At 39.8% G+C, this 27,684-nt stretch overlaps 3 protein-coding genes across 4 annotated transcripts in view; 2 read left to right on the plus strand and 1 right to left on the minus strand.

Moving 5' to 3' along the window:
* The window catches only part of grap2a (GRB2 related adaptor protein 2a), an 8,450-nt gene extending 5,998 nt beyond the window's left edge, over nt 1–2,452 (plus strand). The window contains exons 5-8 of the mRNA XM_084071354.1: nt 1–145; nt 832–933; nt 1,352–1,468; nt 1,609–2,452. The exon at nt 1–145 is cut by the window's left edge and continues 45 nt beyond it. Of these exons, the coding sequence (XP_083927480.1) occupies nt 1–145; nt 832–933; nt 1,352–1,468; nt 1,609–1,788 (544 nt within the window). The 3' untranslated portion in view covers nt 1,789–2,452. The remainder of the gene's footprint in view (nt 146–831; nt 934–1,351; nt 1,469–1,608) is intronic.
* Nucleotides 2,453–3,260: 808 nt separating this feature from the next.
* LOC311056445 (protein FAM83F-like) lies at nt 3,261–19,225 on the plus strand. The gene is made up of 5 exons (XM_084073054.1): nt 3,261–3,835; nt 14,846–15,013; nt 16,529–16,650; nt 16,745–17,538; nt 17,643–19,225. Exons 1-5 carry the CDS (start codon nt 3,356–3,358, stop codon nt 17,690–17,692), a joined length of 1,614 nt encoding a protein of 537 aa, XP_083929180.1. The 5' UTR covers nt 3,261–3,355; the 3' UTR covers nt 17,693–19,225.
* A 115-nt stretch (nt 19,226–19,340) lies between these two features.
* On the minus strand, nt 19,341–27,406 carry LOC311056446 (cytohesin-3-like). Of its 2 annotated transcripts, none has more exons than XM_084073056.1 (13): nt 27,095–27,406; nt 26,008–26,090; nt 25,636–25,658; nt 25,111–25,177; nt 23,933–24,051; nt 23,686–23,766; nt 23,417–23,529; nt 22,585–22,733; nt 22,114–22,225; nt 21,803–21,879; nt 21,627–21,698; nt 21,111–21,259; nt 19,341–20,292 (listed from the first exon to the last, which is right to left on the minus strand). In XM_084073056.1, exons 1-13 carry the CDS (start codon nt 27,132–27,134, stop codon nt 20,205–20,207), a joined length of 1,173 nt encoding a protein of 390 aa, XP_083929182.1. In that variant the 5' UTR covers nt 27,135–27,406; the 3' UTR covers nt 19,341–20,204. The 2 variants fall into 2 exon arrangements, with proteins under 2 accessions (XP_083929182.1, XP_083929181.1); XM_084073055.1 differs by having other exon boundaries at nt 25,636–25,703.
* Nucleotides 27,407–27,684: the final 278 nt, after the last annotated feature.

Consider the following 27,684-nt stretch of genomic DNA (forward strand, 5'->3'; position numbering starts at 1 on the left):
AGGCCACTACTTCCTATGGTCTGAGAAGTTTAACTCCCTAAACAAACTGGTGGAATTCTACAAGTCCACCTCCATCTCTAAACTGAGGGAAATCTACCTCATTGATGGAACCCAAGACAGCAAGTGTTCCTCAACAGTCCAAACGGTATTTCATTTGTATGGGTGCCTTGATTAAGCTAGATGGGTGGAGGTCAAATGTTCATGAACATGGCTGCAATCTGGCCTAATTGCTTATTAGCTACAGACATTTTAATAGAAGCCTAATTGGGAGGTGGTGGAGAGAATCTTCCTCAAAACAGTTACATTGACTGGATAATTACACTTATAATTATTCGATTTAAGAAGGTCACTATATCCAAGCTTTAAAATGGGTACAAGGTTTGATTTAATATTTTTCTAATTCTGAGATTGTTGGATGATTTTCTGTGAAACAAGCTTGACTGGTCAAACTTTTTAACATCATGTTTTAGTCCAGTTAACTATAGATATGTGAAATGCCCTCTACAAGGCTTAATCCCATAAATCAAACCTGATAATTAAATATTTTGCAATGCAGAAGTGTGTAATGCAAGATTGTTGGAATAGCCTAATACATATTGGTGCATGTTGTATAGGCTTATTATATACACACTTTTTGATGATGTAAATGCATGGTTTATCATTTAGTGAGCAAGTTGAAGTATAGCTGCTTTATTGTTTCACATTCTAAAGTTTATGTTCATAAAGTTAATTTGAGAATTAATTCATAAAGGTTACAGACATCAAGAGGCTGTTTGACTTGTTACATCATAGCGTACTAAAACATTAATTTCCACATTGTATCTTTCTCAGTTGAAAAGAGGGAGTCTGCCAGAGCAGCGAAACTATGTCAACACGCCTTCTGCCACAACAGCTACACAGCGCAGAGCCTCAGACCAACCTCACAACCAGCTGGTACAGTACATAATATATACTCTCCATTATTTCATCACGATTCATTCTAGCAAGCTATCTGTTTCTATCTGGGTGCAGCATGGTCCTTTTACTGCAGCTTTCTAGTTTATTTTAATCTAATCTAATAATCAGTATACCTGTTGAGTTGCTCTGGTTTAGGTGCTTGCAGCGAAAACTAGACCAGTGATTCACAACCTAAACATTTTGATGATAATATAACAATTTATATATAGTAAAGAAAACGATGTAAAAAAATATGTCATGGTATTTGTTTCATTTAAACCTATGACTACGTTAGTTCCATGATCCAAGCTGGAACATGACGTGACATGGCTGGGAATGCTTTCGAGATGTTCAACTGGGCCCTGAAGATTGGGAACCACTGAACTAGACTATTCCTAATCCTTCCTCCCTATAGAGTAAGAGAGCTGGTCTAGAAGAGAGGGCCCACACGATTGGCCATACAGGAAGAAGCAGTCCTGTTAGCACAGCCTCTGTATCCCGTCGAACAGCAGAGACCATGCCTAATCCTCAGGTAGGCCTGATGTCTCTTCATATCTTGTATTAAATGGATTTGGGAAATGAATATCATCTTGTACTGTAGTAGCTACTGAATGCTTGTGTCTGTACTGCATGTGTTTGTGTCATGTGTGTGCATGCATTATGTGTCCACAGAGGGCAGCCACTGTAAAGGTGAGGGCACTGTACGATTTCGCAGCAGAAGAAGATGATGAACTTGGCTTCAGTTCTGGTGATGTCATTGAAGTGTTGGATCGTTCAGATGCAACATGGTGGAAAGGGAGACTGCGCGGGAGAAGTGGGCTGTTTCCTGCTAATTATGCGGCGCAACTGTGAGAATCACCCCAGGGGCAATGCACATGAGATGAGTCGGTTGTGTATCTTTGACTTACTCATCAGCTATGGGGTCCATGGATATATGCCTTGAACAGCACATGTGACATGAACACAAAGATAAAACCATCAGTGAGTCATCCAATGTTTGGCTACATCTTGTCAACAACTTCATACTTGTAGGTGCCAGGACTGTGATAGCCTATAAGATCAAGTTCAGATTGATGTTACAATTCACAGTGGTTCAGGTTCTCTCACATCTTAAAGGTAGTGTAAGTGATATTCTTTAGTTAAAATAAAACTTTTTTTTTGTCAAAAAGTTAAAGCTCTATGTTCTGATGTAGCCTAATCTATAGATTGTATGGAGTCAGGGCTCTTCTCATCTCTCCAGCTCTTTAATAGTCAGAAAATACATTTTCAGGTGGGTTGCCATTTGTTATCTTAAATGTTTCCGGTTCCAATTTTGTCTGCTCACTTCTTTGGGTCATCACTTCTAATTTCACTTGTTAAAAACAAACACTCTAGAGCAATGATTGCTATCAGAATATAGAGCTACAGTAACAACACTTAGTAATGATGTCAATAAGCTCCTTCTTGTCTCCAGGATTTTCTATGTACCACGTACAATGGTCCATTTAATAACTTTTTTACTATCGGGTATATATATATATATATATATATATATATATATATATATATATATATAACTTTTTGATATATATGTATATATATATATATATATATATATATATATATATATATATATATATATATATATATATATATATATATATATATATATATATATATATATATATCATCATCTGCATGATTCACACAGCAGGCCTATGTAATTTGTCACATTTTATCACATTAATGGAAATAAAATATGTTTCATCAATGATTTGAATTATTATGTGGCAATAACATTGGTTGTTTCTTTGAAACAATTAATATCTTTTTGCCATTTATTTTAAACTCAGTGTTTAGCTCCTCCCCCAAACGGACTTTGAACAGGTTGAACGTCACCTGCTGCTGTGCGGTACTGTCAGCGTTGCCATGTCGGCTTATTATAAGTGACCTTGGGCTTCTTTTTCTGTAAGGTTGCTTGTAAATATTGGTGGTTGCGTTTTTTATGGGGCTTGTTTCTTAAATGTAGTTGCTTATTTGGGCTTGTTCTTAATGTTGTTTAAAGTCGTGGTTCTCAAACATGTTCATGTCTAGGACCCCCAAATAATATGTATATTTGTGTCGTTAAAACGTTTAAGAAATATTCCAATTTCTTTCACATTTTCTTCAAGATTTTTTTTAAAATTGCAGATCTACAAGTTCACAACGCGTCCTGTGAGCATTTGGTCGGCTAACCTATTTTCAATTAAGGGCTCATACTAGTTGCTTCTTTTGGGCTTGTTTTCACAGACCTGGTTGCTTGTTTCTCTCGCAAAACCTGGCAACACTGCTACCTGTAGGGTTACCTGTACGCAGGTAAAAAGGTAACTCTCGAAAGCAGCTGGTGGGAATAACAGGACTGTGACTAGTTGGAAACCCCGGTGGAAAGAAACTCGCCACTATGGCCGAGTCTCAACTGCTGTGTATGGACGACGAGCACGTTAACGAGAAGATACCGGAGTCCAGGCCAGAGTTCTACTACAGTGAAGAACAGCGAGCCGCGTTGGAGCAGCTGCTGAGACACGGCGATGGCGCGTTCAAGACGCGCCTCAAAGAGGACAATGTCAAAGACTTTCTGTCCGCGAGAGAAGTCAAATCGATTCGAAAAACGTTCCACGAATATGACTCCTCGGATGTTAGTGACTCTGAACCCGGGGGGAATGAAAAGGCCAAGGAGGAGTCCAGTGCGGACTCTGGGGTTCACTCGACCTACTGGCCCCAGATGTCTGACACCGAGGTCCCCCCGCTGGACCTCGGCTGGTCGGCAAGCGGTGCTTTCTACAGAGGAGCGACCCGGGTGTCCGCTTACACCCATCCGCCGAAAGCCAATGCCCCGCATATTAAAGAGGTGGTGAGAAAGCTCATACAGGAATCAAACAAGGTACGGTTAAATTGTGGTATATTAAAAAAAATGCATATCATTTTGGTCATTAGGTCAAGTTGTCTGTTGCTCCCCATGTTGCATCCTATGTTGTTCTGTAATCAACAGTCACACATTTTAACATAAATTGTAAGTGTGGTTCTCTTAGAAAGAAACGGTTCTTAAAGGCCATTCACACTGAGCACTATAACTATTAGGCTACATGTAAAAAATTAGCCCCATATAGTACCTCTCCCTCCGCTATTTAGCTCCGAGATGAGGTCCTATATCGTTCTCTGCCGTTCGGCTGAAAAATGTCCGCACATTTGCCACTTTACATGTTTCTTACCCCTTTCTGCACATCCGATCCAAAAAGTGAAAGTATTCTGAAATGATCACAGATGTTTGAAATTTTAACTCACCATAAAATCTAACAAACGAGTTGAAAAAAGCACTTTATTCGCCTCTCTCCTCAGCCGGTTCAATAATATTATGCATTAGAAGATGCAATTCAACATTTGACCAGTAGGGGAATCAGTAATGTTATCTCTATGGGCGCAACTCTTGCGCAATGTCTTAAAAACATGTAACCGGCGGAGGAGAGAGGCGAATAAAGTGCTTTTTTCAACTCGTTTGTTAGATTTTATGGTGAGTTAAAATTTCAAACATCTGTGATCATTTCAGAATACCTTTACTTTTTGGATACGATGTGCAGAAAGGGGTAAGAAACATGTAAAGTGGCAAATGTGCGGACATTTTTCAGCCGAACGGCAGAGAACGATATGGAACCTCATCTCGGAGCTATACAGCGGAGGGTGAGGTTCCGATTGGAGCTAGTAAAAAATATAGTTTTAAAAGTCAAGTGCATGGCAGAGTTCACACCGACTATAAAAAGAAATACAATGGTTATAGTGCCAAATTGCCAATGGCACTTTAGGCTAAATAAACCTTTTCTTTTGCGGAATGGGTTCCCAGATTGATATAATTGATATAATTATAATAACAGCTTCTCTTCAGGAAATTTAGAGTTGTCTGTGTGACCTACTTGGCCAGGCATTATATTCTACTTTATTGGTTCACCATTTATCATGTGATGCCTACTGTGGGAAAGAGACTACAACCTGAGGCTATTTAACCACTGTGTCACAATATTAGCCTACAGGTGTGACTCATATCATACTGTATGTATATGATCATTTAATACATATAGGTCTAGTGTGTAAAAACAAAAGCAAGTAAACATTCTACCACAGCATGGCATGTATTCTTGTTTCCTAAAAGGATACCAAAGATGAAAAAATCACTGATGAGCAAGAACTGCAACATAAGTATTTACTTTATTGTAATCTGTTCTTTAATCATGGGGATGTGGGTAAGGACACCATCACTGGAAACTGGCACACATGGTTATAGGCTCTCTTTTGACTTGGCACATTTAAGGCGGCTCATTGACCAATGATGTTCCTTCCACGTCTCCTTTTTTTTGAGAGGTTGAAGCCTGTTCATCCTCCACATAGATGAAAATATGTGGAGTTGGCTTCAAGCTCCATTATTCTCTAGAAAAACACAGTATTATACAGATAGAAAAACACAGTATTATACAGATAGAAAAACACAGTATTATACAGATAATTTAAAATGCAGTAAATACATTGTAAAATTTCTAGCTGCATGCAATGTAATATTTTACTGTACCTGTACATACTGGTATCTTATGTCCTTCACTCTGTCACTATTCCTATGTATAGCTGTTTCATTACCATTTGATGTTTTTTAAAGGGATAGTTAACCAAAAACATTTTTTTTTAAATATCGATTAGTCACCCCATGGAGACTTGAATTCATGGATATTTATTTTGTTTTTGTCGCATTCCTAAGCCAATAATTTGATGACCAGCGGACCGGTAGGCAGGGGTTCCAGTTGGAGACACAAAGGAGACTATTTGTGTCTCCTACCGGAACCGCTGCTGGTCATCAAAATTATTGGCTTAGGAATGTGACAAAAACTAAAGAATATCCATGAATTCAAGTCTCCATGGGGTGACTAATCCATAGAAAAAAAGTCATTATGGGGGTGGACTATCCCTTTAAGGACCCGTGGGTTAAATGGTGACTACATTTACACTGTTGACATTGGCAAACATATTGTGGTCTTGTCTGGGTTTCTCGTAAAATCAAATGGCATTGTTGGCAACAACCATATCCACTATGGCAGCCTCCTGTTCTGCAGTGAAGACTTTTCCCCTGCCACCGCCACGGAAATGGTCTTTGAATTATGTGAAATGTGTGTGAAAAAGGGTGTTTTGATGATTACACAAAGGACATGGAAAACTGTTTGCTTATAGTAGTTCTGAAATATAATACGGTAGAATCAGAAAACTGTATTGTCACATCACAGGTTTACAGGTGTAAAACAGTGGGTGAAATTTGTGCAAGCTCCATCGTTTTTGTTATTTCCATGAGAGAAGAAGAAGAAGGGGGGGGGGGGAGCAAGGGGAAAGAGAGATCAGTAAAAAACAAACAAATGATCTACATATTTACACATGGTACCGGATATCTAGGTATAGCACAGTCACTTACTGATTCTCATTCCTGAACATTTTCAATATTGATGCCACAGTTGGTCTCCTGATATTGGGCTGACCCACTACCCTGCCTCTCCCATTGAAAGGCTGTAATTGATTAATGACATGATTAATAACGGTGACACAGATTTCATCTGAAACATTAAGTCTTTGTCTTCCCCTTTGAGCTACTATACCACTGCACATCCGGGCCCCTCTTCCTCTATGGGCCCCTCTTCCTCTCATCTGCACTTGTCTTTGATCTCTTTACTTGCTCAATTCTTGCAATCGTCAACAATGGTGACTGTTTGTGTGTGTGTGTGTGTGTGTGTGTGTGTGTGTGTGTGTGTGTGTGTGTGTGTGTGTGTGTGTGTGTGTGTGTGTGTGTGTGTGTGTGTGTGTGTGTGTGTGTGTGTGTGTGTGTGTGTGTGTGTGTGTGTGTGTGTGTGTGTGTGTGTGTGTGTGTGTGTGTGTGTGTGTGTGTGTGAATTCTATGCTCAAAGAGTGCATTGCTGAACCAATCAAAAGTCTTTACACACTTTTCACATTTTGGGCCAGTGATATGATTGGTTTCCAAAGCAATTGCCACAGGTTTGTTAGCACAGCAGCTCTGTTCTCATCTGGCAATACATGACATATACAGTACAGCATATTGATGTATATCAATGTTTAGTTTTTTTGCACACCTATTAGGTTGTTTAATTTTCTACACTTTATTATTATTTTAGTACCCTTGTATTATAAAATGTAGTACCTACTACAGTATTTGTATTATAGTTTCTATATGTTAGCACAGTCTGATCGGCCACATCAGCATTTCACTGCAATACTTGTATGAGCATGTGACAAGTAAATCCTCTAGAATCTTGAATCTTGACATGAATGATCATGTAATGAAATGTGCGTCAATGATGCAGTGACTCATAGGCGTGTTTTAACAAGTTACTGTAGGCCACATGTGATGAAGGTGTAGTTGTGGAAAGTATGAATATTAGTTTCAAATCAGGACTTGTAAAGACAGATGAAGTCCACGTTTAGCCCTATTATTGAAATACCTCCCCCCACTGTTGCTGGAGACCAGATGAGGACTGGTCTAACCACAATAGTGTCTTCCGATTCATCTGTCACCTGATTGGCTGATTTGCCATGTGTACAACCTTGAGCCCAAAAGTATCAGTTTGATGGGTTTGGCAGGAATACCGAACATAGCTACAGGTTAAATAGATAGTTTGTTTGTCTTAACTGGTGCAACTGGAACACGGTTTCTTTTTTCTGGCGGTGTGGAAGATGGTAACCCTATATCTAGATGAGACCGGTCCAGATGAAGATTCATTGACTCTGCTGGTTGGCTATAGGTCTGAAAAATTGGTATTTTGAAAGCAGCAAGGCTATTGCTGCCAGGCTTGTGTTTATATGAACTGCACATAATTCTGTTTATCTTTTGACGTGCTTACAGTAGCCTCACCGGGTAATGTCATGTCAATTTAATTCCTCTCATTGTGAGATTGTTTCCCTCAAGGTGAAGTAAATCGTCTGCTACAGAAAACCTGTTAGGCTATGTATTTTGTGTGAGAGTGCTGCGTACGTGGCGCGCTGCATAGTTCAACACCTTGAATGAAATTTAATTCACAGCATGCATGACAGGTGGGCGTGCACGGCGCACGCACGCACACACACATACATAGGCAAATAGAACTACACCATAATAGGCCGCGTAATACAGTAAACATTCTTTTACCCAGAGAGAAGGCACCAAATTGTATACTACATATTTTATTTGGATTGACTTGGATTGTTTTCAAGCCTGTGGTACAGTAGGTAGGTTTAAATATGAACTATTATATTTTAAAGGATTTACACCATGAATTTAAAAAAAAAGTTTAATATTTAATATCATATTGTTTGTCCCTCAAACGTTTTTCAAAAGGTTTGAGCCTAAATCAAGCCTCAGATATACAAAAAAAAAAAGTTTTATTTTTTTATATGTTGGAACTGAAAAACGGGAGGGATTGCCCCGAAAGTGACTTCGCTTTCGGGACCGAATCAGTTTGGTCTGTTTTGAGACCAATTTACATAAAACCCCAGATATGCTGTGAAAGCCTGAGTGCTCAAACTGGGGTATTTTTTGGGATAGAAGAGAGGTAGGGGAGACCAAAAACACACAAAAAAGAAGGAAAAGTTAAAATTCATGGTGTAGTCCCTTTAATTATACTGGTTCTGATGGAAGGATCAGCACTTAATTTCAGCCATGGACTGACAAAGTTTCAGAACCCATGGTTTAATTCATATTATTTTAAGATGTATGATTATTACTACATTAGCAAACTTACTATAACACATGAAATTGTACACTTGGTGTTAGTGTTGAGTCAGGTCCAAGAATGCACCTACAGTAATAGTGACAATAGGCAAATAAGGTGTTGCATGATGTAATAAAATACACCCAAGAACAAAAAAGGCACAGTGTCTTGTGGTGATAAAGGGCTGCTTTGCAAAACAGTCATCACACTTAAATCATAAAACCTGTTCAAGATATTGCCCTACTTTGCAAGTAGAGGTTTCCTCAGATGAAAACGAATCATTGCAATGCTACAGTCAACACATCCCTATGGAGGGGCATCAACACAGTGTAAACGAGAAAAAGTGCTCCTCGGAGCACAGGTCTCTGCTAGCCAGGTAGGTTATTGTGGGCCAGCAATGTTTGGAATTCGCCAATCAGGATGGAATATGAAAAATCTGACGGATCCGTCTTGATCACATGATTATAGAGATCATGTGTATTGATATGCGTGAAATTTCAATAAAATCTGAAGTAATATAAAATAAAATGACATAAGCTGGCCTCCTGGTGGCGCTATAAAAGGCAGATGTGAAAAAGGCAGGGCAAAGGTAATTCATGGATTATTGTTATTTTTGGCTGCCATATTGAATTATATAGACTGTAAGTTACAATATGAGGACACTTGATTGAGGATAATTGAAAACGGTTTGTTTATTGTCTCCGCCAGGCCGAAAGGCATGGCGAGAGAGTATGTTTTGCCCCCTGTCCGTCCGTCCGTCCGTCCGTCCTTCTGTCTGCGAGCAGCTAATCTCCGCCACCGTTGGCCCAGTCGCTGTGAAACTGCGCACACACACTCCCTGGATGCCACAGCAGAACCTCTGCCCCACATTTGTCAGATCAGCCTGGCTTAGCGCCACCATGGGGCCGACTTTTGCAAATCACATTTGTTGACATTTCTCCTACAGATTTTGTCCGAAAAACACGCACATCGGTACACAGTATCTCTATAGTCATGTGATCAACACAGATCTCTGCGATTTTCCATATTCCATCCTGATTGGCTAAGATTGGCTTCCAAAGTTTGCAGGATTGGTTTGTTTTGAACAAAATGCCTCAAATCATGAACGCAGCATGCGATTTCAGTGAAATATCCTACGTAGATTCCCACTTGGCCCAGGAAGAAATGCCACTTGAACTTTCAAATCAGCCTCATGGTGGCGCTATAACAGGCCGATTCAGGTTTTTACCTATAACTGCACCAATCTGCGTGAAACTTTTCACGCACACTCCCTAGAGGCCAAGGAAAAACCTTTGCCCTGCATTTTTCATATATGCCTGTTAAAGCGCCACCAGGAGGGTGCCTTTTGTAAAACAAATGTTTTGCTCTTGCTCCTTCAGATTCTGTCCAAAAATCACACAAATGGTACACAGTATCTCTATAGTCATGTGATCAAGATGGATGCGTCCGATATTTCATATTCCATCCTACTTGGCTAACAATGGCTTCCAAAGTTTGCAGGATAGGTCCATTTTGAACAAAATACCTCAAATCATGAACGCATTGTGCGATTTCCGTGAAATTTTGCACGCATATTCCCACTAGGCCGAGGAAGAAATGCCACCCTTTTCACATTGGCCTGTTATAGCGCCACCAGCAGTTCTAATTTAGCAAACCACATTTTTGGAACAAAATGCCTCAAATCAGGAATGCAGTGTCCGATTGCCGTGAAAGGTCTAAGAGGAAATGGCACCCTTTTCACATTGGCCTATTGTAGCGCCACCAGGAGGCCGTTTTCAGCACTTTTCAGCACTTTTTATAGTTATGTATCAGTTTTTATTTTAGTTTAGATTACCAACCACTAACCAAATGCATGACCAAAACCAGACAGTGACACTCGGACATAAAGTTGTGAAAAGGTTTGTTGGATTTATCCATTTGCTTGCAAGCTCAGCTGATTACTACTGTAGCTGACATTGCTTGAGCTGGTAGACCAATACAAAGTGATAATCAAGGATAACCAGGGCTACCACTACTAGTGGCTGTATCATTGCCACAAATTCTTGGTAAAACAATATAGTTTTTGATTGATTGATTTAATACTTTATTAACAGTTTGCAAATGTACAGTGGTACGATTATACAATGGTGCTAAAAGGATAACACAAAAGCCCTGAGGGCTTATTTCCATTGTGGTCCTGTGTATTCAATTCATAGAGACATTTAAACTTTTAAAGACATACAATACTATATCCTAGACATCATCAACACTAATAGCAATAAAACATATATTTACAGTAAACAGTGGGGGGGGGGTCATTTCTTGTGTTAAGTTTAGATGTTAATCAGACCAGTTACCATTTGCAGACAGGTGCTCTTTTATGGCGGTTTTGAAGGAGGGTAAGGAGTCATACTTGAAGAAATTAATCTACTTCATACTCAAATGGGTTAAGCCTATCCCTTCTATTCATGCCAGGAATTTGCCTCTGGTGTTCTATCCACCGTAGGTATCTTATCCAAGCCACCTAGAATTGTTCATCCCCGTCTACCCACTCTAACCCTGGCGTCCCAATTTTGGGAATGTCATTGTAGGCAAAAATTAAAATATAGAAATCCACAAATGTTCTCCAATTTCCTTTTAAATAGCAGATCTCTCAATGATTCACAGTGTGAGCTTGAAGGTTGACTGCTAATAATATATTTTTTTCTTTGTGGTTAAGTGTTGTGCAACATGATTAACAGATAAACTGTGATTTAAACTGGGTTAGGACTTAATCTTTGTGCAAGTTATGTGTTATAGCTGTCAGTGTGGAGTCAATATGAAATAATGAGGAGATTGTTGCCAGTGTTTGTTTGAACAAATCCTGTGTTAATTAAACTTGAAAAACAAGTTCAACTGAAACATCAACTCTGATATTGATTCAAGTGTTTAACAGAAACAATAATGTCTTATTGTGTTTCTATTCACCGACAATAGATCATATTCACTGACGCTGTATTCACATTCACATTCCCAATGTATTTACAAATATCATGTATACTAGACCATACCCGGTCGGCGCAGCGCATCCGTGGGGGGATATGCGCACATGATCTGGCAACCCGGGAGGCAGTTCGTCCCATAGCTGGGCAGCCCCGTAACCATGGCGACTTTGTTTGACACATAAACGCTAATAAGAAGCTGAGATTTTATGAAATTGAAAAACGGGCTTCACAGTTAAGTTGAGATGGTAATGGTCAATGGCTGTGTGCAAAATCAGAGCAATTGGTCCAGCCAGTGAGGAGAACCGGGTATCTTCACGTACTCACGTACTCACCTACTCACCTACAGTACGCACCTACTCACCACTACAGAGGTTACTAGAATTATTACTAGAATTATAGTAGGATTATAGTAGGATAAAAACATATATATATATTTTTTTTTTTGCCCTGCCATCACTATTTAGTGAACAATGTCTTGTTATTTTTGTTGTTAATAATATATAATATAATGTACACAACCTCCATGGTAACTCTTGCTATGCATCCCATGTTAATCTATCTATAAATTCACAAAACCTGTGTGTGTGTGTGTGTGTGTGTGTGTGTGTGTGTGTGTGTGTGTGTGTGTGTGTGTGTGTGTGTGTGTGTGTGTGTGTGTGTGTGTGTGTGTGTGTGTGTGTGTGTGTGTGTGTGTGTGTGTGTGTGTGTGTGTGATTTCAAACTTGGTGTGTGTGTGGGAATTCAGTCGGACTCGGACCGACTGAAAATCTTGCAAAGATACACAACATTTTGGAGCCAATAGCCACACCCTTGCATTGCACAAAAAAGCATCCTGGAACCTAAAATAATTATGACTGAGTACCAGTTCTGCCAGTGTTGTGATACAATGGTTAGACAGACTTGAGTTTGTATTGCACAACTGTAAAACATGTTTTCATGAGGAACATTAGTGTATAGAGATTCAACATCAAAGGTAACTAAAATGCAATCCGGTGGGAGTGGATCCATGCCGGGACTCCAATATGGTGATCATATGACCTGTATCTTTTACAAAAGAAGGTCATTTTTTCAGCTATAGGTCTAATGAAAAAATCAACAAAGGTGGAGATATTGGAAGTTAAAGAGACAATGCCTGACACAATGGGGCGACCAGGTGGATGAGAAGGGTTCTTATGGACCTTTGGAATGGTGGTGTTGAACCGCTAGAAAGTCAAATTCCTTTTTTGTAATCTCCCCTGAATTAAGAAATCCTTCTACAACTCCAGAAATATTAGCTTTATACTGGGGTGTGGGGTCAGACGGTAGTGGAATATAAAAGTTTGTGTCCTGTAATTGTCTGAGACACTCCGTTACATAGTCAGTTTTGTTAAGGATAAATATAGCACCTATAGCAACTATAACCTTGTCAGCAGAGTAATCATAATATAATAATAATCAAAGGATCAGATTGAAGATCAGAGAAGGCTTTCATTTCATCACTACTAAGGTTGTTGAAAGATTTAGGATTATAATTAGTGTGGTTGTCTGAAGGGCAACCAGACTATAGTAAAAGATGATCTTTATTTCTAGATAAACTTTATTTTGCCGCGCTACTCCTCAAACAGTTTTTTTTTCGCACACTCTTGCCATATGTCAAAATGACCGGCTTCATCGTGAATCGGGAATCTAATTACACCAGTCGCCCTCATGGTGGCGCTATAACAGCCCCCTTTACGTTTCGGCCTATAGCTCTTGAACCGTGGGTCGTAGAATAAAAAATGAGTAGTATTTTTCCCTGGATTCCTTGGGTCATGACGCAACTCCTCATATAGGCCACGCCCATTTACGTCTGGATAGAGTTTCAGACATTTTGAAATTTTCGAAAAAAATCAGCACTGGATTGGGAGGATGCTCTGGTGGAGAGGTGGTCCATTGCGGGGGGGGTGTCTGGGCGTGCCTTTGTGTTGTTGAGGGGGGGGCTCCAGAAGTAGATTTTGGCCTCTTCTTTGTCTTTTTTTTTATCTTGGTTGAACTTTCAGATTTTCCCTTCCTTTGTTTTTTCTTTGCGTCCTTTGTGTTATTCCCTGAAGAAGACCATGCCAGGTCGAAAAGTTGTTTTTTCATTCGAATAAATCCTGCGGCTACGAGTGTGCAGCCTTTTCTTGACTTTTATACTTATTTACCAAGGTCAGCAGCACCTCACCAATACTGGTGTGTGCCCTCCTCCCTTTAGTTTGACACGTATGTCAACACAACATAAGCAGTTTTTGACGTTATAAGAGGAGATCCCGTATCTCCATAATTTGGAGAGGGGTACAGCGAGAACTCAACAAATACAATGGGTATTGCATTGCACCGGGTGGGGTATGCATTCCCAACATACATCATTCCCGACTTGCATGGTCCCCGACTAGGCTCTCCGACTGGTCTATTGCATTGTAAGCCATTATAGTCTGCTTATAACACTGTAGAATTATAGTTATCAGAAGTCATAAATACTCATAATGCGTCATAAAAACTGACCTATTATAACAAATGTTCTAATGACTTAGGTCAAGTATTATAATACTTCATAACTGCTGGACAATAGCAGAATGTTTTTTTGGCCATGATCATAAGTATGTATATTATAATAAGTATTGTTATAATGCATTGTAGTGTGATTATTAGTCACTTTTGGTCATTGAGTAATGCCATTCCTGTACGTATAGGCAGAAACATTTTCTTTGTTGTTCTTGCGTAGATTTAATGCTATTTTTTCACTTGACTTAAAGCACCCAATGACCACTTATAGTGACTTACACTTAATGCATTATAGCAGAGACTATAAGGAATTATAGAATTATTATAATGTAACACAACTATGAGAATTATAATACACTATGATCCAGGCCCAAAGAAAAAGACTGTATTAGCATTATGATACTTGACCTTATAAGTTATACAAGGCTTTATCATGTCTTATGATTGCATTATGAGTAGTTATTAATGCTTATAACTATATATACAGTGTTAAGCAGATTACAAACATGCATTATAGTTATTGCATAGTAAGTGTTACCCAATCCATCCATCCATAGCACTCCATAACACGTAGTATACATGTGACAACTACAAATCCAAAATGCTGTATGTGAAAATGTACTGTACATCAAGTATATCAATTCTGCTTCACTCATGCAATTTAGCAATTTTATATTTAACTTGCCCTATGTGGTTTTCCAGATAGTGGCCATTGTCATGGACCTCCTGACTGACATGCACATCCTCCAGGACCTGCTGGATGTGTCGTCCAGGCGAGGGGTGGCTGTCTATGCTGTGTTAGAGGCAATGGGAGTGCCCCACTTCCTGGATATGTGCAGTCGACTACAGATCAACGCAATGCATCTACGGGTGAGAATGTGCAGGGCTTGTGAACACACACACACACACAAACACACACACACACACACACACAAACACACACACACACACACACACACACACACACACACACACACACACACACACACACACACACACACACACACACACACACACACACACACACACACACACACACACACACACACACACACACACACACACAGCAGAGCTGATTTTAGGCCATGGAATTAGAGTGAAGCCTGATTTATACTTGATTTATAGTGAAGCCGATCTACGAGCTCACAACGCATCACAAGTTGAGCATTTTGGGCTTGTCGATCGGCTATTTCTTGGTGTGTGACACGGCACACAAGTATAAATTGGGCGTGAGTTGGTGAGGATAAAAGATACATGTATGTGTATGTGTATGTCTAGGTCTGTATGTCTGTATGTATGTAGAAAAAAGGGAAAGGAGGTATTAATCAATCAATCGCAGCCAAAGAGTTGATATATGAAAGGAAGGAATGGGTCCCAGGTTCTGTGAAAACCATTCAAGAAACCTCTAACTGCAAATTAAATGTTCTCTAAGTGAAGAAATGACGAATGGTCTTTTACCCAAGATGTCGTGGGAGGGGGGCTAGGACTCTTTCAGTGGAGCGTACCAGATCTGTCTGGTACCTCTGATGATCATCTTTGATTAAAGATCTCTTCGGTATCATATGTCATGGTCAGTAGTACAACATTAACATGATGTTATGGCAATGCTTGGTAAAAAATTAACTAACAAATAAATAAAGAGAGACTGAGAGACATACCAATAATATTTTAGCATGTGTGTCTTTATCATGTAGTAATTTAAGATATATCTAGTTTACGCTTAACAGTTTATTTCTCAGGTGTTAAGCAACTTTTTTGACAGTCTCCTTTTTCATTGTATAAACAAACACCTTGTCAACAAAGATATACTAACTTGCCACCTGAGTTATACCTGAGAAGTAAAGTACCTATCCATGTTTGCACCATGTGTGAAACATTCCAGTGACCTATTATTCTAGCGCCGCAGAGACACTCTACCTAATCTGTGGCATGCAAAGTTTGTAGCTCGAGCCCATTTTAAGTGGAACACTGGATTAGCAAGCCATTGTGGTGTCAGTTGATAAGGCTGTGAATGGCCTTTTCACAGTTCTTGGCTTTGCAACTCTTATACCTAACAAATGAACATTTGTAGATTCTGAGAACAATTCCAAAGACTGTAACTCAATGCTCCACCTCACAAAGGGTTAACCACCCGGGATAGCATCACTGACATAGATATGGCCGGCTTGTACAGTATGCTGAACAGGATTTGCGTTCAAGCTTTGCTTATCCTTAAAGTTTACTTTGTTGTAAGCAGGAACGCCACAGTTTGACTTGGCATTTCACAAGATCAGCAGCAGGCTTTCATGATGGTGCATAGTGTGTTGATATATGACGTTGCCTCAAGCTCATGTGTGTCATGTTAAGCCAGACCAGTTGTGTAACTAAGTGGGTGTGTCATTACAGAACCTCCGTGTGCGGACGGTGAAAGGGTCAGGGCTGGCCCTGTCCTTCGGCAAGCTACCAGGCTCCCTGTGTTCCAAATACATGCTTGTAGATGGAGAGAAGGTCATGTTTGGGTCCTACAGGTGAGCAACGCCGTCATGTGACAAAACATAAATAGGCTTGAGACAGTTATTTATTATCTTGTGTGAGCTGAGTACCTGTGTTCTCCCTCTCTAGCTTTACGTGGAGTTCGTCTCGAATGGACAGGAACACGATCACTGTGATGTCAGGACAAGTGGTGGATTTCTTTGACAATGACTTTAGGGAGATGTATGCCGTGTCGGAGGAAGTGGACCTCTACAAAGAGTTCAACATCACAAAGCCACCGATTCCCACACTGGGCAAAAAGCCTGTAGTGCAAGCCCAGCCACTACCACAGCCACTACCAGTCTCCACTTCACGATTTCAAGTATCTCTTAGAGAATCCAGACAAGTTGACATGAAGGTGCCTGCACATAAGTACCACAACCCCAAGTACTCTTTGGTAGTGGGGAACATGCTGGCTCGTGCAGGTTCATTACAGGACCTCTCCACTGGAAGAGACTCATTGATTGGTGGACTGAGCCCGAGTAATGGTTTGCAGAAAAAGATACTCCCTGCCAATGTAGGCAGTAGTGAGAAACTGGACCGGGTCTGCCCAAAGTCGCCCTGTTCAGCTACGGAGGAAGATGATGAGGGAAAGGGAGGCTCAAAGAAGCTCCAAGCTTTCGGTGCAAGAAAGCAACGCAGTTCGTTCAGACTCTTCCTGAAAGGCAGATCAGGCACAGAGACAATAGAGGAAGACACGGCTACACCACAAAACCCCCCTACCTGCAAAGTCCCAAACACCAATGGTGTTGAAACTAGTGAGAAGGAGGACTCATTTGAGATAATAGAGAAACCCGCCATAATGAAATTCATGAACAAGAAACCCTCAAAGCTCACTCAAAGAAGCATGTCTCTTATGACACTTAACACAGGGGACGAGGACGGTATGTGTTCAAATATTGCAAACTGTACCTTTGTGCTATTAATTGCTCCACACTACTGATGTTTTTGATAATCAATCTCTCTCACTTTTTTTTTATGCCAACAGGACCAAAAGGACGTAAGCGGCATTCAAAGAAGAATTGCATTCAGTCCTGAGATGCAGTACATGCAGGAAGGGCATTGCTTCTGCAACCCAGAGTGAGAGCAGGAGGGCATTGAAAACAGGTTTTGAAAGTGATGATCTGAGGATCTCATGTGTGACACACGCTGCTGCAAGGACTGGGTCACCGTATCACATTACTCATTACTGCATCTATGCATCATGCCTTAGAGGGAATTGAGTGCAGTGAGCATTCTATGGGTCTGTTTGTTACGCTGTAGTTCATCCTATCCCTCTCGGTTTAGAGCACATTATGGCTTAGGGTGCAGACTGACGATGAAGCTGTAATGTTGTTTACTTCAACTGATATGGTGCCGTCAGTAGAGAAAATATATCCCCCATCCATCATTGTTGTAGCCAATGCCGATAAGCAACAATCAATCACTGCGTACTGTATATTTGGAGGTTATTCAGTGCCAGAATCACAGAAACCATTAGTTCTTTGAATGCAAAGACATATTTTGTATCTCTCATAGTAAACAAAGACACTGCAGCTATACTTTTAGGTATATATGTTTGTATAGAGTGGTTTAACTTTGTGCTGTTTGACATCTTTGGACACTGATACCACTTAGAATACCCAGAGAAAGTTGCCTGTATGTTATTCAGGTTGCTATGGTTGTGCTATCGCCAGAAGAGTATCCCCTTACCAAGGACCCTTAATAATAGACTGAGTGTTCATTAAAGTGTGTTGCAAGTGTGTTGATAATGACCCCTGTGTTGAGAGATCAGTTATTTGCAATGTTGATGCTGAGAAATGCATCCTAATAGTATGCATCCTTATTACAGTCACAGTCTCTAGACTCTAGAGAGAAGGACAGACTTTGTATAATTAAGAACACAATGACATGTATTATTTTGCACTTGGATGTTTACATCCAGTTGTCTTTGAAAAGAGAGACTTGTACGTTGAGTAATGTAAGTTGTGATGGAACAATGTGAAGCCCTGCAGTCAACTTAATGTCTTGAAATGTTGTCTTTTATTGAAATTGTAATAAAACAGGAAAATGGCACATGATAACCCAAATGTGCAATTCATTTAGATGCAAAGTAAATACAGTTCAAAGTATTACAATAACAGACTTGAATTTGCCACTATCTTATGAAAACACAATAATGGCTTGAGGTTTTCAGTTCAATTTCACCTAGAAGGTATATAATTGCAGAGTTCATACAGGACAATCTAAAGTTTGTCTAGTGAGTCAATATGCTTAAACCCGCCGCCCTTGTTTGAGTAATACATAGTGGCAGAATTCCGTTTTGCAGAAAGCAAAGATAATGCTGCTGGCTCCAAACTAACCATAACCTCAGAGTAGAACATAACCCTATATCACATCACACCACACACTCAGAGACACATAAATGCACAAATACAGCACAGGAACTACTTTGCACAGGAAATGATCATGCTGCTTTATACGTTGCAGGTGTAATCTCTCATTTAAACAATGAATTACACTAACATATTCTGTTGTTTTGCTTTGTTGTTTCTTATGTGATCTTTTTAGTAAATGCTTAACAATATAAACGTTCCCTGTGACAACGTAATAAATACTTGAACATAAGTTTGAAAAAATATCACCTGTGTAACTGAGTAGAGATGGTTGTCTAACACCATCTGCTGGAGAAGTAACCACACAAGCATTGGACATAGCTTGTTTATTGAAGGAACAACATGATATCGGTGAATAACATTATTGAAACTTAAAATTAAATGAACTTATTTACAAAATGCATTTCTAAAATAATTGATAAAAAAGTAAACTCTGCTAGTTTGTTCATGTTAACTCATTTCATTATAAAAGTCCTCTTCCCCAAAAGGATTCAAACGGATGTATACCGACATTAAATAGATGTTAGAATAAATGGATGGTCTATTCTACTTCATTACAACATTGCAATGCACCATAAGTACTGTACAAGGGAAAAATATTTTTATTAAAGGAAACTTCAATAAAAGGTAATCGCTCAAGTCAAAACTTGGACAATTCCCCATCTTTGCCATTCAATTAGTTAATGTAAAACTATATAACTATATTACATGTCCTCTCCTGTCTCCATTCACAAAACACTAAACTAAATAAAGTGCCACATAATATTCTGCTGGTCCATTCAACACAACAAAGTTTTTGATTCAGAAATATTGTGAGTGTTGTAGTTCTTTCAGGTATTTCTTTGTCAGATTGTACTTGAGTCAGTAGCCTCAAATTCTTCAGCTAATCTTGCTTTAGTACTGCGGGTGCCACAATAACCTCTTCAATGCAGCAGTAGAAGGGTATGCAAAAAGATGTGCAACTTCTACTATGGCTAATGGTTAGTTTATACTTTGTGATACAAGTCTTTACCGTAAACCATATACTGTACAATACACACTTCTCATTTTACACTCTAAACAGCCACACTCAGTATCAGTTCCCAAATCGGACATCACTCTAAAACCTTTTCTTGCCGGTAAACCCACCGATAAACAGAAGGATGCTCAGGCTTTTCCACTAAATGTCTTGTGTCTCAGTCGTATGAGGCGTTGCTGTTGTTGACAACCTTTCTCTTACGGAAGGTCACAAGGTCATAGAAAGGGTCCCTTGTGATGCTTGCTCTGAGCAAAGAGATGAAGATTGGGAAGGGTGTTAAGATAATGACAGGTAAAACCCAATAAAGCAGCATAACACCAAATAGGATGTTTATAATTTGTTTATAATCTTTAATATGAGCATAAGGCTTCAGGTGACTAATATGAGGGTTCAGTGAAAACTCGGGATCAAATCAGGAGGTGGCGGGGTTATTGAGTCAGGGTCTTTTATAAGAGGTCTTATTAATCTCAGTGCCAATGAAATAAAAATATTTGTTCATACTGTGCCATCAATTTTTTTTAAGTAAAACAAAATAATAATAAGTTAACAAGAAGTGAATGGAGCAGCAAAACTCGGGATAACTTGTTTTTGGCACTGAGAGAGTTAAAGGTAGGGTGAGTGATATTTTTGGGTTAAAACAAAAAAAAATGTTAAAAGGTTAAAGCACTATATTCTGATAGTAATCATTGCTATGGAGTGTTTGTTTAGTAACAGGAGTCTCCCCATCTCTCCAGCTCTTTAATAAACTGAAAATACATTTTCAGGTAGGTGACTAAATGTCAGCGAATCAGGAGAGAGTACCATTTATCAGCTTAATGTATTATATATATTCCAGTTCCAATTTTGTCTGCTCATTTCTTTGTGTCATCAATTCCAATTTCATTTGTTTAATCTGTAACCTGTTTGAGGTCTCTATCCTGATTGGATAAAATCACTTACACTACCTTTAACTTCCTGTGCTGTAAATCCCTCAGTGTTACAGGTACATTTGGTTCAATTTCTGTGACTTAAATTAACACTGATTCCCTGTGTCTGCTCCCAAGCCTTGGGCTGTGGCTCTCACCTGATGGACTTGATCCAGTCGTTACGTTCCTCTGCGCTGGCTGCTCGGAGTATATAGGACTGGTGCTTCCCCTCCACCACTCTGCCTTTGTGCGCCGTCTTACACGCTTTAATCTTCTGCCCTTTAGGGTTGAATATCTCCAGACAGTGCTAAACACACACACACACACACACACACACACACACACACACACACATGTGCACATGAATATGAATATGACACATAACGTAATGCTTCCTATTAATTAAAATAGTTTTCTCGCAATTTACTGTATAAGTACTTCTCTGAGCGATGTAGTTCAAAGCAATCAACAATCAATTAATCTGCTATTTTATCCATTTGTTGCTCTACAAAGTCAACCACATGTGTGCACTCTCAGAGTTAAATGAACACTTAGGAGTTTATAATGTAGGGTTGCAGCTATTAATGAAGGAAGCTGGGCCCTGCTGTGAGACTAACGTGTTAGTGACATCTAATAGCACGTGTACGCAGAGAAGGAACTGTTTTAGCTTGTACCTGTTTCTTTAGGTCATTGGTCTCCCTGACACATAGGTTTTCCAGTGGAATTATTCCAATTGGGTCTTTATCCTAAGGGACATAGACATATTAGAAAACGTTTTGCCTGCTTTACAGTTAATACATTTGTGTTTTTTTCTGTGCCATAAATTATGATTATCTCCCAATTGACTTACTGTGGTGTATTGAAAATAATACAGGCAGCTGTCTGTCAAAATAAACCACCTCCTCTTCCAAGTCTTCACCCTACCACCTGCACAAAAGGAAGAAATATGATCCATCAAACATGAATCAATCAATCAAAACCAACCCTCTAAACATGCAATATTATGGTCACCTGAAACCTTTTCTTTGTGTGTGTGTGTGTGTGTGTGTGTGTGTGTGTGTGTGTGTGTGTGTGTGTGTGTGTGTGTGTGTGTGTGTGTGTGTGTGTGTGTGTGTGTGTGTGTGTGTGTGTGTGTGTGTGTGGAGGGGGGGCTCCTCTTACCCAGTTTGAGGAGCCAGCCTTCTCTGTCTGGATTGAAAAAGGTGTGTGTGAGGTCATTCCCATCATCCTCAGGGATTTTGAAGGGCTCACTGCGAATACTCTCGTATAGTTTCTGGAGACATTTATTTGACAAGACAGTGTGTTTCAATATCTAAACTTGGTTATATCGGTTTACAAAATGTAAAATTACTACCGTAAGGAAGGAAGGAATCATTTTGTCGCAAAATATAATCGAAAATGGATATGGCTAACTTAATAACTTAGTATTCAGGATGTTCATCTGAAAGAAGTGTTGTTACAACAACCCTTCTTTCGGTTGAAAGGGCATCATTTGACACCTGTTGAAATGGAAGTGTGACTCAGTATAAATGTGCCTTGAAATGTCTGAAAGTAATCGATAAAGTGGAGTGAATTGTCCCTCAGCATACTGTATATGGATAGGTGCAGATAGAGAAGAAAGGCCTCCCTCACCATGAGGAGCTCACTGGGCAGATCACCACCATTGTTGATGCCTCTGTTCATGGAAATAAACCGCTCCAATGTAGGCTTGTCCTTTACATTGGGGTTGTGGAGACTGGTGTTCAACATAATGACGGCAAAAGACAGGATATAGCACGTGTCTACACACACACACACACACACACACACACACACACACACACACACACACACACACACACACACACACACAGACACACACACACACACACACACACACACACACACACACACACACACACACACACACACACACACACACACACACACACACACACACACACACACACACACACACACACACACAAATGCACATAATACACATAAATATTGACATAAGTGAACAAAAATCCTCAGTGCTACTTTATCCATTTGCAATCAGGCCTACTTTTCATTTTCACAGACCTTTTAATGGTGGCAGCTCCTTTTAAGCCGTCTACAAGTTGTACCTCGGGAAAAACCCTTGCAAAATTTTTGCATTAGAGTTCCTGGGTACACGAATGACTTAATTTGTTTCTCATATCTTTTTTTACCACTTAAAACTTGAAAAGCTGACCAGGGTCCCCCAGGGGTTTATTCAAATCCCTTCTTATTATCTTTATTTCACCCCCCCCCCCCCTTTTATTTTTTGTCGAATTGAGAAAGACACTTAACCCATAAAAGCTTCCCCTGTGTGCTCATCTGAGCCATCTGAGCAGCCATCTGCTGGGCGAAGCTGTAAAGTAATTTACCCTTCCCCAGGGACCAGAAAATATTCCCATTCCTTTCCTATTTTTCAATTAGGTGGTGGGTCTATTCCTCCTACCTGTTGATTGGAAGACGCCAACATTACAGAAACAATAGCGCATTGCAAATGCCTCCATCATTCTATCAATCTTCTGGGCTTCTCCAGGGAGACGAAAGCTCCATAGAAACTGTCTAAAGAAAATGACAGATATGGAGAAACACATCATCAAGCAAATATGGTGGAGAAGGATGATATCACATTTTTATAGACAAAAATGAAAATGTACCTGCATTTCTGCATGCATGCTTACAGCAAATGCTATGGCACAATGTGGGTTCAAAACAAACCTTAGTGCCTGCACCAGATTCAGATCTGAGAACTCGTGCAGGTCTACGAAGGCTTTCAGTACATCAAGGTGCATTTTTTCCCTGCATGCATTCAAAAGATGACATCATATCAGCAACCCTTTGAAATAACCCTCTTAATTATCATAATCACCAAGAGGATCATGAGTGTGATCATTATAATCATAAATTGCACATTTTTCTCATGTTTGGTTCATTAGGTTAATTAACACAGTTATGTGTACTGTACCTCTCTCCAAGGAAGTCCCCAATGGCAGTCTTATTGAGTCCCTCCTCTTTGTACAGAAACTCTGCCACTGCCTCTGCTTTCCATTCCAGTAGGTCATTTTCAACCAGGTAATTAATTCCCTGGAGCAAATAGCAGATGGTACACGGTGCACCGTAAGTAAAAGGGACAAATATGAATGGCATTGGTAACCAAATGAACACAAGTTAGAAAAATAGATATGTATGTACATATGTGGTTGTACGCCAAGATTTGGACCACATATAGGATAATAATTATCAAATTATCAATTACCAATCCCGCCGTTCATATAATAATCTGACTAACTGTACATTTTCCCTATAGGCTTTCTGGCATGAGATACAGAATTGCCAGAGAACAAATTCATTGATACAAAACAGAAGAACGAAGAAGGCTTCTTCCTCTAAAGGAGTTCTTATAATATTTTTTGTCACCTGAGATCAGCTTCATTTAAATAAACCATTAACCTGTGGGATATGTTGACATTTCTCATACCCAGTAGATCTCTACAGGCTTGAATTCAGAGGTCATTTGGAGGGTGCTTGTGCTTTAGAACAAATCTTCTCGCTTAACAGGGTAGAAGAAGATGTCAGTGGAGTCACTAACACTTAGTGGCATCCTGTACCTCTGCTCTACTTCAAGGAACAGGATGTGGCTTTCTCCCTACTGCTCATGCTCTGCCTCTGCACACCTCGCTCTTCCTCTGCACGAACATCCGTTCATGAGTCAAATCATCTTTTCTATCATCGTGTGGTTGTCTATTGCAAATTGAGAAGAACTGCAGTACTTAGTATGAGTGACGACAGAAATACATGTGTTTGCTGCTGTCAGTACTGGCCTGTGTATTTCATGGAATTGCACAGTGCAAACCTATGCCAAAAGGCGTTGAATAGTTTCCTGGCCTATTCACATGTCAACATTTTAACACTCAAAAATGTATTGCAGCCTAGGTTTAATAGCAATATACCTGATCAAAGCTGCCCTCACCCTAGGGACATTTAAACTTGGAGCATTGTACTGTGTATGGACCTGGTATTGCTCAGTAGCCTATCTGTACATAGACACACACACATACTGCACATACAAAAGCTCTGACCATAGGATACCATAGATATTGGCTATACTTATATACTATATATACTACTATATAATAAGCTCACCCTTTTGTGGTCCATGTTGAATTTCTTTTTCCCACTCAAGAATCTCTTATTCTTCAGTGCAAGTTTCCTGGTGGACAATAAGGCAGATTAACTACTCATAAAACCTTTCCTATCATTGGTTAGGTTTTAGCATTGCAAAAAGTGGGTCAGTATACGTGTATGTACTGTAAGACGCACACCGTGAGATTATGACATGCTGGTGTCACATGAGCATGTAACTGGCATTGAGTGGCTTACCACTTTCATAAAGACACAGGAAACACACCTGTGAACCATCACACGTGTACATGAACAAGTAATACAAAAAAAGGCTAGATTGGACTAATGATGAAATACTGGGAATTCATCATTGAAGTAATTACTTTAAACCGTATATACTTCATTGACAGGAGTAGGCCACCTCCTTTTTCCCCCTCTACATCAAATATCTTCGTTTTTTTCAGTGTGAAAGAGCCACTACAGAAGAGGAAGAGGCCCTCTTGACTCAAAATGAGCAATGAAACTGCGAGCTGTGCTGTAACTCACTTCTGCTCCTCCATTTCGGCGTGCTCAATTTCATCATGATTTCCGTAATCAATCACCAACCTCAGCTTCTAAGAGAGGGAATTGACAAAGTGGGAAGTGACGTCAACATGGTCTATAAGATGGCCATCTCTTACGCTATAGTGGCACATACAGTAGTTGACACACAGTATTGGCACATAGCTCAGGGTTATACTATTCTATTCACAAGGTGGTTGACTAGTATTTGAAAGACTAATTTGTGATCATCTGTTCATTCTTCATTTTGTTGTTGTTGTGCTGTAAACATATCCAGTCAGCCTCATCAAGAGTGGTTAAAGAAGAGGTGTTTCATCTGGTTTATAACATCATCACTTATTTCATTCACAACAGTACCTGAATGTCATCCAACAGATCACTCTTATGAAACTTGATTGGTTCAACCTGCCTCCTTCCCACAGGAACAAGTCTTGTGGGTCCTGTGGGATGACATGAGTGTTACTGAGATGAGAACAATTTGAACAGCATCTTGCCGTCATATTGAATGCGGCAGCAGCACAATCCCAGTCACTGATTTGAATGTTCCTTACAGCCTTCAGTGTGGGAGATAATGCTGAGTTGACAGTAAATTTCCATGACAACGACCTCCACACCTACGTACTGTATGCTCACACTGATCACACTGCAAGGCTGTTTAACTTCTTTTTCAGTTTAGTTAAAAATATCTTGTCTCTTTCTTCAGAATGGAGAATGGACTTGGTCAGCCTGTGGCAAGGCCATACAAAGTAAAATCCTCAGTGTTAACGTAACCCTGGTGTGTGCAAATGTAACCAAATACATTTTCACACTATCAGAGTTACAAATGGATAAACCCGAGGTACGACACAAAAGGTGCAACCTTTTTCAAGTGGATTGGGTTTGTCCAGATGCATTTCTGCATATTTATGTTGACTCTTCGGACAGGACAGCGAAATGGCCAAACGCAACAGAAAATGTGTGGTGCTAGTGAAATATGTAATGAAAATTGTATTCACAACACCACTACACTGGCTTGTACTTATGTATGTGAACATATTTGCTGAGTAACATCTAATAATTTATATTATTTCTGTTTGTGTCCAGACATTTTCTTTCTTTTTTTACAGACACAGAAGCTATAACTCTATAGTGACTATATTACTATGTGCACTGTGAATAAAAATCATCTAAGCTGAGAGGGTGTTTTGCAAAGCTGTTCACAGTTTTGTAAAAAAGAAAAAAAGAAAAAAAAAGGAAAAACAAACTCTTGTATGAGGGCATCTCAAGTTAGACTTCTGACTCAGATATACCAGATTACTCCAATAACTATAGTTACTCTCATACAGTAGGCTACATCAGCAAACCATACAACTGCACCCCTTGAAAAGAAAGTTTAGTGTCAGTTGTCAGGTATAGGCTAGAATGGAAAACTATATAGATTACAACTTTGAGATTAAAAGCCTACCTTTTCCCCAGAGGAAGCTGTCTTTTCTCCGTATATTCATGTTGTTGTTGTTGTTGTTGTTGTTGGCGTCAGAGAAAAACAGATGTTATACAGGATACATGTGTAAGATTGAAAAAGAAAAAGGTGGCAGATGCTGCTATGCCACAACTGTATCCCTCTGACAGGAACTCAAATGTCCACTACTGATACATCACAGTGGGTTCAAGATGCTGGTTCCTGTTAGACGATTCCATGATGCAGTCACCTAGAGACACCATTCATGCTGACATACAGTACAGTACAGTACAAAATGTTGAAATGTGGTCTCTCTCTCTCTCTCTCTCTCTCTCTCTCTCTCTCTCTCTCTGTGTGTGTGTGTGTGTGTGTGTGTGTGTGTGTGTGTGTGTGCGCGCGCGCGTGCGTGCGTGCGTGCGTGCGTGAGAGAGAGAGAGAGAGAGAGAGAGAGAGAGAGAGAGAGAGAGAGAGAGAGAGAGAGAGAGAGAGAGAGAGAGAGAGAGAGAGAGAGAGAGAGAGAGAGAGAGAGAGAGAGAGAGAGAGAGAGAGAGAAAGAGGAATTGAGAGATATCCCTGTTATGCCTATGCAAATAAGA

Source organism: Gymnoscopelus microlampas (assembly GCF_963454915.1).
Source record: "Gymnoscopelus microlampas genome assembly, chromosome: 11".
Classification (NCBI taxonomy): Eukaryota; Metazoa; Chordata; class Actinopteri; order Myctophiformes; family Myctophidae; genus Gymnoscopelus; species Gymnoscopelus microlampas.